An 11,535-nucleotide genomic window follows, 5' to 3' on the forward strand; every position below is an offset into this window, starting at 1 on the left:
ATAAACATATCAACACGTTAATCTACCCAGAGTGCACCTGCAACTTCTTGGGCACGGAGCGTAGTCAGTGTCTGTCTCGAGATGACTGTGTGTGCCAGCGTGCCACAGGACAGTGCCAGTGTCTACCTCATGTTATTGGACAAACTTGTGATCACTGCGCTCCCAACTACTGGAACCTGGCAAGTGGGCGAGGCTGTGAGCCCTGTGGGTGTGACCCCAACAATGCCTACACATCTGCCTGTAATGAGGTACCCTTGACTCACAAATACTACACACACTCAGGGCAAACGGTCTTCCATATGGTATTGTTCAAAAGTTTGGGCCAGTAACACCGTGTCCTAACCAGATGTGATAAGATTCCAGTGACAAGCAAATTGTCCGACCACACCAGATGTGACACGACTACGAGATGCAACAAAATCAATTAAAAAAACACAGCCAATCACAGCAGCCTGTGGTCTGGCTCTCGCAGCAAGTGCAAGGCAGCAGAGATTAATCTTGACAGCACTCGCAAGGAAATGAATAAGTACATAAATTCACACATATAACACCATTTAAACAATATTAAAAATAAAATACTGCGTTACTAAAACATTTTTTGTCATAGAATACACTTGTTTGTTCACAGTTTGAACGATCTTCCATTTGTTTAATTTCAAGATCTGAAGTGAATAACAATTGTTGCTTTTAGTACAGCTACAAATTTGGGAGCACTAAATGATATTCAAAGTTAACACATTACATGCTTTTAACATTAAATAAAACACACAATCATTACCATACCACATACCATTATCATTGTCATACTTTGTGTTGCAGAAAAAAAGAAAACGTTTCTAAAATAGAATCGTCATGTGTCACCGTCGCAAAAACTCATAGAAAAGATACACAGCATCACATCTGGTTAGGATATGGTGTAAGATATTTTTAGAAATTACTGCTTTAATTCAGCAAGGATGTATTAACCCTTATGCGGTCTTCGCTCATGGTCTTCGGGATCACTGGAGACCCCGGCAACAAAATGCAATTTTGTAACAATATAATATATTTTTTAAAAACCAATGTAATTTTACTCTGTTTATTAATGTTTTTACTCAACATTTGTGCAGTTTTTGGAGGATTTGTGATATCTTTTAAATTTATATAAATAAATTAAAAAATATTTTTTTAAATAGGTTTTTATGCAAAAGCAGCTTTTTATGTAAAATTCACTTTATGAAAGGCCCAGATTTCTAACTTTCATTCATGGGGATAACATGGATAATTTGACATGGTTTAGTGTGAGATTTTTGCCCATCTTTTGGAAAATGCAGTTATAAAAGTAAAAAAACTATAATTTTTACCAGTAGATGGCTGCAGAGCTCCACTATTTGCTATGTGCTATTTGAATGACTGATTTTCACAATTTTTTTTCAGTTGGATTCATATCTAAATGTTATGAAATCACAATTATAACAATAAAAATGACTTTTTACTAAGTTTAGCATTTTTTGTACTGAAAAAAATCAGTTTTTCAATAATATCATCAATAATGTAACCCACAGAGACCCCACTTAGAAACTGGACAAAATCCATTCTTAAAATCAGAAACAACGCACAACACACACAGACAGAAATGAAGTGGCACACTTCCAAAAATGCAAAAAACATCCCCAATACAAAATGGACATGCTCACACACACACGCACAAACACAAAATTAAAAATTATTTATTTTATTATTTTTATTATAAAATTATTATTGAAAAACTGATTTTGCCCTGCACAAAAAATGCTACACTTTGACAAAGTAATTTTTATTGCAACTGAAAAAAACTTGTGCAAAGATGTCTTTCAGTCATTCAAATAGCACATAGCAAATAGTGGAGCTCTGCAGCTATCTACTGGTAAAAGTGATATTTTTTTTTTACTTTTAAACTGCATTTTTCAAAAGATGGGCAAAAATCTTACATGTCAAATTATCCATGTTATCCACATGAATGAAAGTTAGAAATCTAGGCCTTTTATAAAGTGAATTTTACATACAAAAGCCTGTAATGTTCATGCATAAAATGCCTATTTCAAAAAATATTTTTTAATTTATTTATATAAATTTAAAAGAAATCACAAATCCTCCAAAAACTGCACAAATGTTGAGAAAAAACATTAATATACAGAGTAAAATTACATTGGTTTTAAAAAAATATATTATATTGTTACAAAATTACATTTTGTTGCCCGGGGTCTCCAGAGACCCCGAAGACCACAAACGTAACTTTTTTTTTTACACTAACATAAAAACAAGATATCACTCCAATTTTTTTTTTTATTTGTAGATCTTAAAAGTGTTAACCACCGTACAAAAAATCTCATGCCATTTGGACTAAGAGAACTTTTTTTTTTAAATTTGAGCAAACATCATTTGCAGGTCAAAAAGACCCCGAAGACCGCATAAAGGTTAAATTGATCAAAAGTGACAGTAAAGATTTTAAACTGTGTTACAAAATGTTTCTATTTCTAAGAAATTCTGCTCTTTTGAACTTTCTGTTCATCAAAAAATTTAAATAATTAAAAATAATCTGCATATTAGAATGATTTCTGAAGACTGGAGTAATGATGCTGTAGCAAATAAACTCATTAATGAGATTAACTTGATGTAGCTACATTAACATTACAATCAATTAATCAGTTCATCCTATGAACACTCAGTATTGATTATTAATTAATTATAAGAAAAGGCCACAGAAAAAATAATTATTTCTTAGCATTTACAGCACTTAGAGCGTGTAAAAAGATCGAGATCATTTAAGTGACAGTTATTTGCAGGCAGGGAGTCAGAACCAAATATGTATTGTGCAAAAATGTTATTAACTAAATAACAAACACAACCAATCTAACAAATGCATACAAACACAATCACATGTACATAGGTAAAATGAAAAGTGGTAGAATGAAACCAGAAATGAGAACAGGAGATGAAGCTATGGAAAAGAGTCATTAAACCACAAAAAGAACCATCAGAGTATAGTTTCACCTCACTGAATGTACGATTCTTGCATGGCCATTGCGGTGGAAGCCATTTGTGAAGTTCCTGAAGAAGTCTTGTGATGGTTCCATGAGTTTCAATCAATTCTTCTGCGTTGAATGAATGATGATGAACTTGCATGGTTAGTTTGACTCTTCTGTGGTCATTGTCTGTTATGGTAGATAACCGAATATGAATTATTTATGGACAATATTACATTTCTATAAAATTTTGTCTAAATAAATGAAAAATAAAACTCTAAAAAACTCAAATGAATTGTTTTTAATGCTACAAGTGAATTTAGGCATCACAACATTATAATTTACAGTATAATAATGGATATTCATTTTTGAAATTTGCTAAAGATTGCATTTAATAGTGTTAGTAAATTATTGATGTTAACTTTAAGTAATAGTTGAGTATGAACAATTAAATATCCATACTGATCAATTAAAAAATCTCTGATAACCAATATGGTACCATATTTAGTAGTTGATGCAGAAACTTGGGAAATATACCAGGCATGATCCTCTTTGAAAAATTGAACATTACCCTCAACGCAAACTTTAATCATATAAAATACTTAATAAAACCAAAAGTAAAATCACATAAAGGCAGTCAATAGTTAATAATAAAATTTAGAGTATTGTAAAATTTAGAGTATTGTATCTAATAGATGAAGATCAAAAAGAGCAATAATTAAGACATTTGCGTGAGACAAGTAGAAGCCAAGGAGAGCAAAGGAGAGAAAAAGCTGAATTATTAAAGACCCGTCAGCTTTATACCATGGACATAGGAAATTTACATCCCACTCAAATTGATGTTTTTGTTCTAAAAGAAAGGTTAATTTCCCCATTACGTATCTACTGGTCCAGTGTCAAAAATAGTTGTTTTACCCCTATAGGGAATTTTGCAAATGTCAGCAGACATATTTGAAGATTCAAATGAGCAATAATTCTGAAAAACACCACTTCTGGTACTTGGCAGGCGTCCAATGTCTACCCAAGTGTCAGTACTGTCACACTGGAACCTTTAAAGAACAATTGAACATAGAAATACTCTTAATATAAAATAACCATAAGGGTACAATCAAGTAAATTTGAAAATATGATAAGAATTAATCATAAAGAAGTACATAAATTTATATATACTGCCTGTATCAAAAGTGCATATATGAATATTGACATTTCTGATCTTAAATATATCCATTCCTCTTTTTGTTAACACATTGTAACACATTTCATCATCAACTCTAATGCTCTAATTAGAACATTTTTGCTTCACAATTAATCATAATTCACCAAAATCCTATTGATTTGGTTACTTCTCCTCCCACAGCATGTGACTGTGACCCCCGTGGCATCGAGTCATCTCAGTGCAACCGTGTGACCGGTCATTGCGTGTGCCAGCAGGGAGTGTCAGGCGTTCGCTGTGATCAATGTGCCCGTGGCTTCTCTGGCACCTTCCCTGATTGCAAGCCTTGCCACCAGTGCTTTGGGGACTGGGACCGCATAGTTCAGGATCTGACGACCAGAACCAAAGCTCTCACAGATCGAGCCAAGGAGCTCCACACTACCGGCTTGACTCGAGCCTTCGAGAGAAAATTTAAAGAGTTGGAGGACATGCTGGCTCAGGTGCGGGACATTGTTAATGCCCGCAATGGCACCGCTGAAGCTGTGACCGTTCTGATGGGCATGATAGAGGATCTCAGGTACAGTTTGGTTAGAGGCAGACAGATACACCACATTTGCAGACCCCAAATTCTGTTGTATTGCTTGAAAGATCTGCAAGACCATTTGAGGGTGTTGGCGGGCAGGCGAGACATCATTACTATACTCAATTTTTAGTAAAAAGATATATTACTAGTTACATATTTCTAGTATTATTTATGAGTGCTATTGAAACGTATAACTTTTTTCAATTTCATTTAGACCTTCAAAGTAAAAATTTTACAGGTCATTATAACAAATATATTCTGTACATTTAAAAAAAAAAATGCTTTTTCTTTGTATGCAATTTTTACATTTCTCCAAAATGAATTAGTTACATTAGATTATGTTAGAAATTTATTAGATTAAATTAGATTAATTAAATAGCAAATGTCTTTATATGTATATAATTAATTAGCAAATGTTTTTATATCAGTCAATATAAATTGCTAAGAAAATATTTTTTACTTTGAAACACTTAAGTTTCTAATTAATTTTGGAAACTATTTAAGGTTTTCTTTTTGTCTTCGGAACACAACTAAGATATTTTTGATGTAATCCAACAGTGTTTTAAAATCACCCTTAGTACCCTTTAAATACTTTGACTAGTAAATGAGTACAAATTTGACATGGTACCCATACTTTCACATAAATATTATTGAAGTACAATTTCATATATTACCATTTTTCTCACATTATTTTTCACTTTTTACACCCTTGATGGTCTATACATAATGTTTTCCTCTCGCAGAGCTCAGATTGGTGAGACCACGGACACACTGAACCAGCTGGAGGGAGACCTGACTGCTGTGCAGGACAGTAACTATGAGGCCAGTAATGCGCTAAGTACCCTGGAGAGGGAAGCGAAAGAGCTCAACCTGAACTCAGATCAGCTTAACCGTCAGCTTGACATCCTCAAGAACTCCAACTTCTTGGGTTAGTCACTGATGCTGTCTTACTAATACACTTACAGTGGCCACAAAAAGTGTTGTTTTAGGCCATACTTACAAATGTTTGAACATCTTTGCATTTTATATCAAAACAAGTGGCATTTATTTATCAATAGCTCCCATTGACTGCTCTTTGTTATTGGAAAAGGAAAGTATACTATATTTGGTATCCTTCCTCAGGTGCATATGACAGCATACGAGCCTCGTACAACAAGTCACGTGACGCAGAGCATCGTGCCAACAGATCTACCTCTGACATTCCCAGCACAGTGAGCCAATCAGCAGACACCCGCAAGAAAACAGAGCGACTGATTGCCCAAAAGAGAGATGATTTTAACCGCAAAAACGCTGCCAACAAACGTACACTCACAGACTTAAATGCGAAAGCTCAAAATCTGGACATCAAGAAAATCAATGAAAAGGTAAGCAGCTCTTTAAGATGGACACCTCAAATTTAAAATTATAACCGTTATACCGTTATACAATTATACATCTAGATTGTTAATTAAAATATTTTTATGGCATTTTAAAAGTATTATTTTAAAAGGTATATATTTATTTATAATATATAAAATCATTGTAATGTATAAAATATTATAAAATAATATTATTAAAAATAACATTTTATAGTTTATTATTATATTGTTTACTTTAGAACTTTTGATTTATTATTGTTGTAGGTGTGTGGAGCACCGGGTGATGCTCCATGTATGGACAGCCCTTGTGGTGGTGCTGGTTGTCGTGATGATGAGGGAAAACGCCACTGTGGAGGTCTGAATTGCAATGGAGCTGTTGCAGTGGCCAACAATGCCCTGGATAGATCCAAGCATGCAGAAAAAGAGTTGGATAAAGCTATGGGAGTGGTGGAAGAGCTTTTTAAGCAGGTAGTGACACTGTGACCAATGACTAGCATGATTAGAGCGTTTTCAGTGCTGACAATTCCGTTTATTAACATTCTCCAGAACGTGCTCAGTCTTTTCTCTTCATCTTATGATGTCTTGATGGTCTTATTAAGGTGGCAGATGCTAAGACCAAGGCTCAGGAAGCTAAGGATAGAGCCCAGGCAGCTTTGGAAAAAGCTAGTGATACCAAGAACAAGGTGGATCATTCTAACAACGACCTGAGGGACCTCATCAAACAAATTCGTGAATTTCTTATGCGTGAGTTTTTATATTATATTATATTATATTATATTATATTATATTATATTATATGTAAGCAATAAGGTACGAGAGGCTGTGCTGTATCGTGAATAAATCACGGCTGAAGGGCGTTGTTAAGCACGACGTGAAGCGGAGTGCCTGCAACCCCTTCAGCCGTGACTTATTCATGATACAGCACTAGCCTTGAGTACCTTATTGCTTTTATAAAATGGTTACCACACAAATATTAAAGCCAAAAAATATGTATCAATGCAACATTCATGAAGTAAAATCACTAAAAGCCTTCCTTCCGCTGGAAAAAATAGTTCCTAACCGTGAACAGCAACAGAAGTTACATTATTATGCCATTAGATGGCGGCAAAGACTGTCTTTATGAGTGTGTCAGTCAGTAGCAAAGACTTTTATATTGAAAAGACTGAAGTGTTGTGAACACGGAACAAGACGCAACTGACAAATGCTTTGACTAGTGCTGTCAGTCACGGGAAAACCCTTAACTGTTAAAAGGACAAGATATTGCAGCGGACATTTAAACAGATTTTGTATTATGAACATAGAACTGACCTGAAGGAAAATGCTAAATCTGAATGCAGGTAATAAACTCGCTCACACTATCTCTTTCTCACAATACTCTTCTACATAATACAGTAAGCTTCAATGAACAATATCAATTGAGAACAAACAGTTTACGTTGCTAAGAGTGGTTGCTAAGGGTGTTGTGTTGGGTGAAGCAGTCATAGCCGTGTTTTATCGTGAATAAAACACAGCTATTGACCAATCAGAATCAAGGACAGGAACTAACCGTTTTATATTATATTATATTATACTTGTCTGAAACCCCTTTAATGTTCATGCTTTGGTCACTGTTTACATGTCATGTTGAATATTTGCAGAAGAGGGGGCAGATCCTGACAGCATTGAGGCAGTGGCCAATCGGGTGCTGGAACTATCTATCCCTGCTTCTCCCGAGCAGATTCGACATCTCGCAGATGAGATTAAAGACCGTGTCAAGAGTCTGTCCAATGTAGACGCCATTCTTGAGCAGACCCAGAATGACGTCCGCAAAGCAGAACAGCTGCTGCTGGATGCCAAGAAAGCCAGGTGACTATCTGCACATTTGGTTGTATTATCTTTATTTGTGTATTGTTTTAGTACATCACTTTGTAAATGTGAATACAATCCATATTCTTTCACTAAAGGAATAAGGCAGAGGGAGTGAAGAGCACAGCTGAGAGTGTGAAAAAGGCCTTGAATGATGCCACCAGGGCCCAGGCAGCTGCAGAGAAGGCCATTCAGAAAGCTAGAAATGACATTGGCTTAACTCAGAACCAGCTGGTACAGGTAAAACAAACTTAATTTGGGTTAACTTGAATTTTTATGGTTATAAATTGATCACAAGCATTCTTGCAATCTTTCTAAAGATCCAGTCAGAGACCACAGCTCGTGAGAGAGATCTTAATGATGCCATGGACAGGCTGGGAGATCTGGGACGCCAAATAGAGGCCTTAAAGACCAAACGCGCCAACAACAGCCTGGATGCAGCACGGGCGGAGGAGACTGCCACCATGGCCCGAGACAAGGCCAATGAAGCTAAAGAGGTATGTGACAGTCTTCTGTTTGTCATAGTGTGTTTTGTTTACCAGAATTGAGTGACTTGATCATCTGTTTTAGATCCTGGATGGCGAGCTGTCCGATAAGTACCGTACTGTTCAGGGTCTGATGGACAGTAAGGCGAAGACAATGCAGGACGCCAAGCAGAAAGCAGAGCGCCTGAGAGAAGAAGCGAAGGAGCTGCTAAAGGATGCCCAGGATAAACTGCAGAGGCTGGCGGGTAAGTGTGTGGGAGACGCACAGAGAACTGGAGGAAGTCTATTTTTACAGTTCAGTTAGATAAATCCTAACAATTCCTTTATTTCCCTCATAGCTTTATGAATTTGGAAGTACCTTTTCTTCTGAAATGCCCGAGACCAGTAGTGGAAATACTTGGGTGTTGTATTTATATAGTGAATAAATATTATTTTGTTAAATAAATATTAAATAGGCTATATATATATATATATATATATATATATATATATATATATATATATATCATGTGAGGTGGTGATTCCTTTTAATTGTGCACTTTTGATGTGTGAAGTAACAAAGATAAGAAACATGTTAATTATTGTTGCAGCCAGTAAAAAAGTAATTACAAAGAAATAGTTAGAACCAGAGCCACCTACAGCTGAAGACTGGATTGACATATTACATAATATGTTATAGAAAAGCTTTGCTTTTTCCTCTTACCCAGATGGAAGATTTTTTTTTCAGTTTGGAGAAAATGGACTGATTATATAAAACCAATTCTCCCAGACTTTTCTTGAAACATAAGTGGTCTGTAAGGTAATGCTTTTGATATATATATATACGTAACAGCTTCCTTTGTTCTTTTGTACATTGTTGCTGTTAAAAATTAGGAAAATACAAAACATCTAAAGTGTTTTATTTCCATGACCAGTGGCATACATGATTGGTTGCGACACTGTCTTTGTATTGACATTGATGTTTTTTGTTTTAACATGTCTGCCTTCATCACTATATATATTTTCCCCCTGAAATGGAAAAACAAAAATGTCAAAATATCATTTAAAATATATATGATCCAATGATCCAGTCAGCAAATTCATTCATGATGCACTGATCACACATTGTATTTATGCACAAATGCCTTTCAGTACATTCACGTTTTTCCACACACATTAAGGATAATGTTTGGATTTGTCATGTGTATGTTGCTGTGTTTAGTAATTCTAAATGGATCTGTGTACTGTAGTAGGCAGTGTTGGGGAAAGTTACTTTTAAAAGTAATGCATTACAATACTTAGTTACTTTTTATGGAAAGTAACGCGTTACGTTAATTTTGCGTTAGTTTTTCTCATCTGGGCTGGGCATGCTTGTTTAAGTTATTCTAGTTTTGGCAAATGTTAAGGCCCTTTCACACCATAAGTAAAATGAATAAGCCTCAGGCTGAAGGAAATGCAAATTTACACCTGTACAGTAGAGGGCGCAGCTCACACAAGAAAGTTTAGATATTCTTCAACAGTAACAACAAAAAATGAAACCCAAATGAGTTCACGATTTCGCTCAACATGCGGACAGGAAAGCTTTCATTCATTAAATGGGAAATCAAAGTAACTTGCGTTATTTATTGGAAAAAGTAACTCCGATATTGTGTTGTAAATTTAAAAGTAATGCATTACTTTTTTAGCTACTTGGAAAAAGCAATCTGATTATGTAACTCACATTACTTGTAATGTGTTACCTCCAACATTGGTAGTAGGTATATGCAGTCAGGTCAAGGCAGTTGGTTTAGTGTTTTTTGGCATCTCCATGTGGTGCTTTTGTGTGTATAAATGTATGAATTTTAAGGTCTCCTTATATATCATTTGGTTATTTGGTGTCTTTTATGGAGTCTCCAAGTGTCACACCTACATTTACCTTGAAAAAAGCTTGCAGAAAATACAGTTTTGTGGTCTGCCCTCTTGTGGTGACAAGTAATATTGATCTTGTGCCATTTTCTTGGAAGGCAGTCATTGTTTTATTTCCTTGTAGCTCTAACCTGGTTTTGTTGTTATTTTGTATCCATAGAGCTTGAAAAGGACTATGAGGAAAACCAGAAGGTATTGGAAGGCAAAGCCAGGCAGCTGGATGGCCTAGAAGATAAAATGAAGGCAATCCTGCATGCCATCAATAAACAGATACAGATCTACAACACCTGTCAATAATCCGTCACAGAAAGGAAGCCCATCAGCTGGACTGCTGCTGTCTCTGAAATTTCACTACTGTCTGAAAGGATCTGCCATTTTCATGACTTTTTTTCCCCAGGCTGCTACAACAATTGCCGTTTGCCAACAAACCTGCAATGCCAAACTGCCACCAGACACGATGTCTGCAACAAATGTTGTTTTAATGAAGGGCTTTTGTCAAAAGACACTACATTAACCTATTTTCATTACGGAGTCGAATGAAATGCAGATATTCACATGTGTTTTGTAAGGCAGAGCAGTATTCTACTTTCTTGTCATTAGAAATTTGCTTGTAAAATACTGTATGATGAAGTTACTGAGTTTGCTTGAATGTAAAAGACACTGAATCGTGGCACAGAAGTTGTAGTGTTTAGATTTTCTGCTTGCCCTTTTTCTTTTAAAACAGGTATTGCTTGGTATTTGATTTTAATGATATTTTAACACTCTCATTTTCTAATGAGAAACACTTTACATTTGTTGTCTTCTAAGAAAAGTTTCTATAATAGGCTGAATATCTGTCTAAGAGAAACTACTGTAAGAATAGACTTACAAAGACATTGTTAAATGAAGTAAAATGAGTTGTTGTTTACTGGTTGTGTATCATGTACATTGATGTACATCATGATTGTTCTTATGAGTATCAAAACCAACAATAACAATTAATAAAAAATAAAAAGTAATAATATCCCTATTTGATTTCTTGTACATTCTCTACATATAACACTAATAAAATGAGGAACAAAAATCTAATGTGTGAACACCTTCAGATACAAAAATAATGTGTCAAATATGTTCTATAAATATCTAACATTCACTTTAAAGAGTGAAACCAGACTGCAGGGTGGTTTTCAGCTATTGAATTGTCACCGCAGTCAGGAAATCTTAGCCTGCAGTGCTTGACAAAATAGCCATGTTTATGCACATG

The 11,535-nt window shown here is 35.2% G+C and overlaps 1 protein-coding gene across 1 annotated transcript in view; it reads left to right on the top strand.

Annotated features, from left to right (window-relative positions):
• lamb2 (laminin, beta 2 (laminin S)) overlaps window positions 1-11,295 on the top strand; it is a 51,132-nt gene extending 39,837 nt beyond the window's left edge. The window contains exons 23-33 of the mRNA XM_048179242.1: window positions 31-302; window positions 4,272-4,714; window positions 5,464-5,648; window positions 5,843-6,084; window positions 6,343-6,546; window positions 6,678-6,822; window positions 7,716-7,923; window positions 8,022-8,163; window positions 8,244-8,420; window positions 8,494-8,653; window positions 10,453-11,295. Of these exons, the coding sequence (XP_048035199.1) occupies window positions 31-302; window positions 4,272-4,714; window positions 5,464-5,648; window positions 5,843-6,084; window positions 6,343-6,546; window positions 6,678-6,822; window positions 7,716-7,923; window positions 8,022-8,163; window positions 8,244-8,420; window positions 8,494-8,653; window positions 10,453-10,589 (2,315 nt within the window). The 3' untranslated portion in view covers window positions 10,590-11,295. The remainder of the gene's footprint in view (window positions 1-30; window positions 303-4,271; window positions 4,715-5,463; window positions 5,649-5,842; window positions 6,085-6,342; window positions 6,547-6,677; window positions 6,823-7,715; window positions 7,924-8,021; window positions 8,164-8,243; window positions 8,421-8,493; window positions 8,654-10,452) is intronic.
• Window positions 11,296-11,535: the final 240 nt, after the last annotated feature.

Source organism: Megalobrama amblycephala, linkage group LG24 (assembly GCF_018812025.1).
Source record: "Megalobrama amblycephala isolate DHTTF-2021 linkage group LG24, ASM1881202v1, whole genome shotgun sequence".
NCBI lineage: Eukaryota > Metazoa > Chordata > Actinopteri > Cypriniformes > Xenocyprididae > Megalobrama > Megalobrama amblycephala.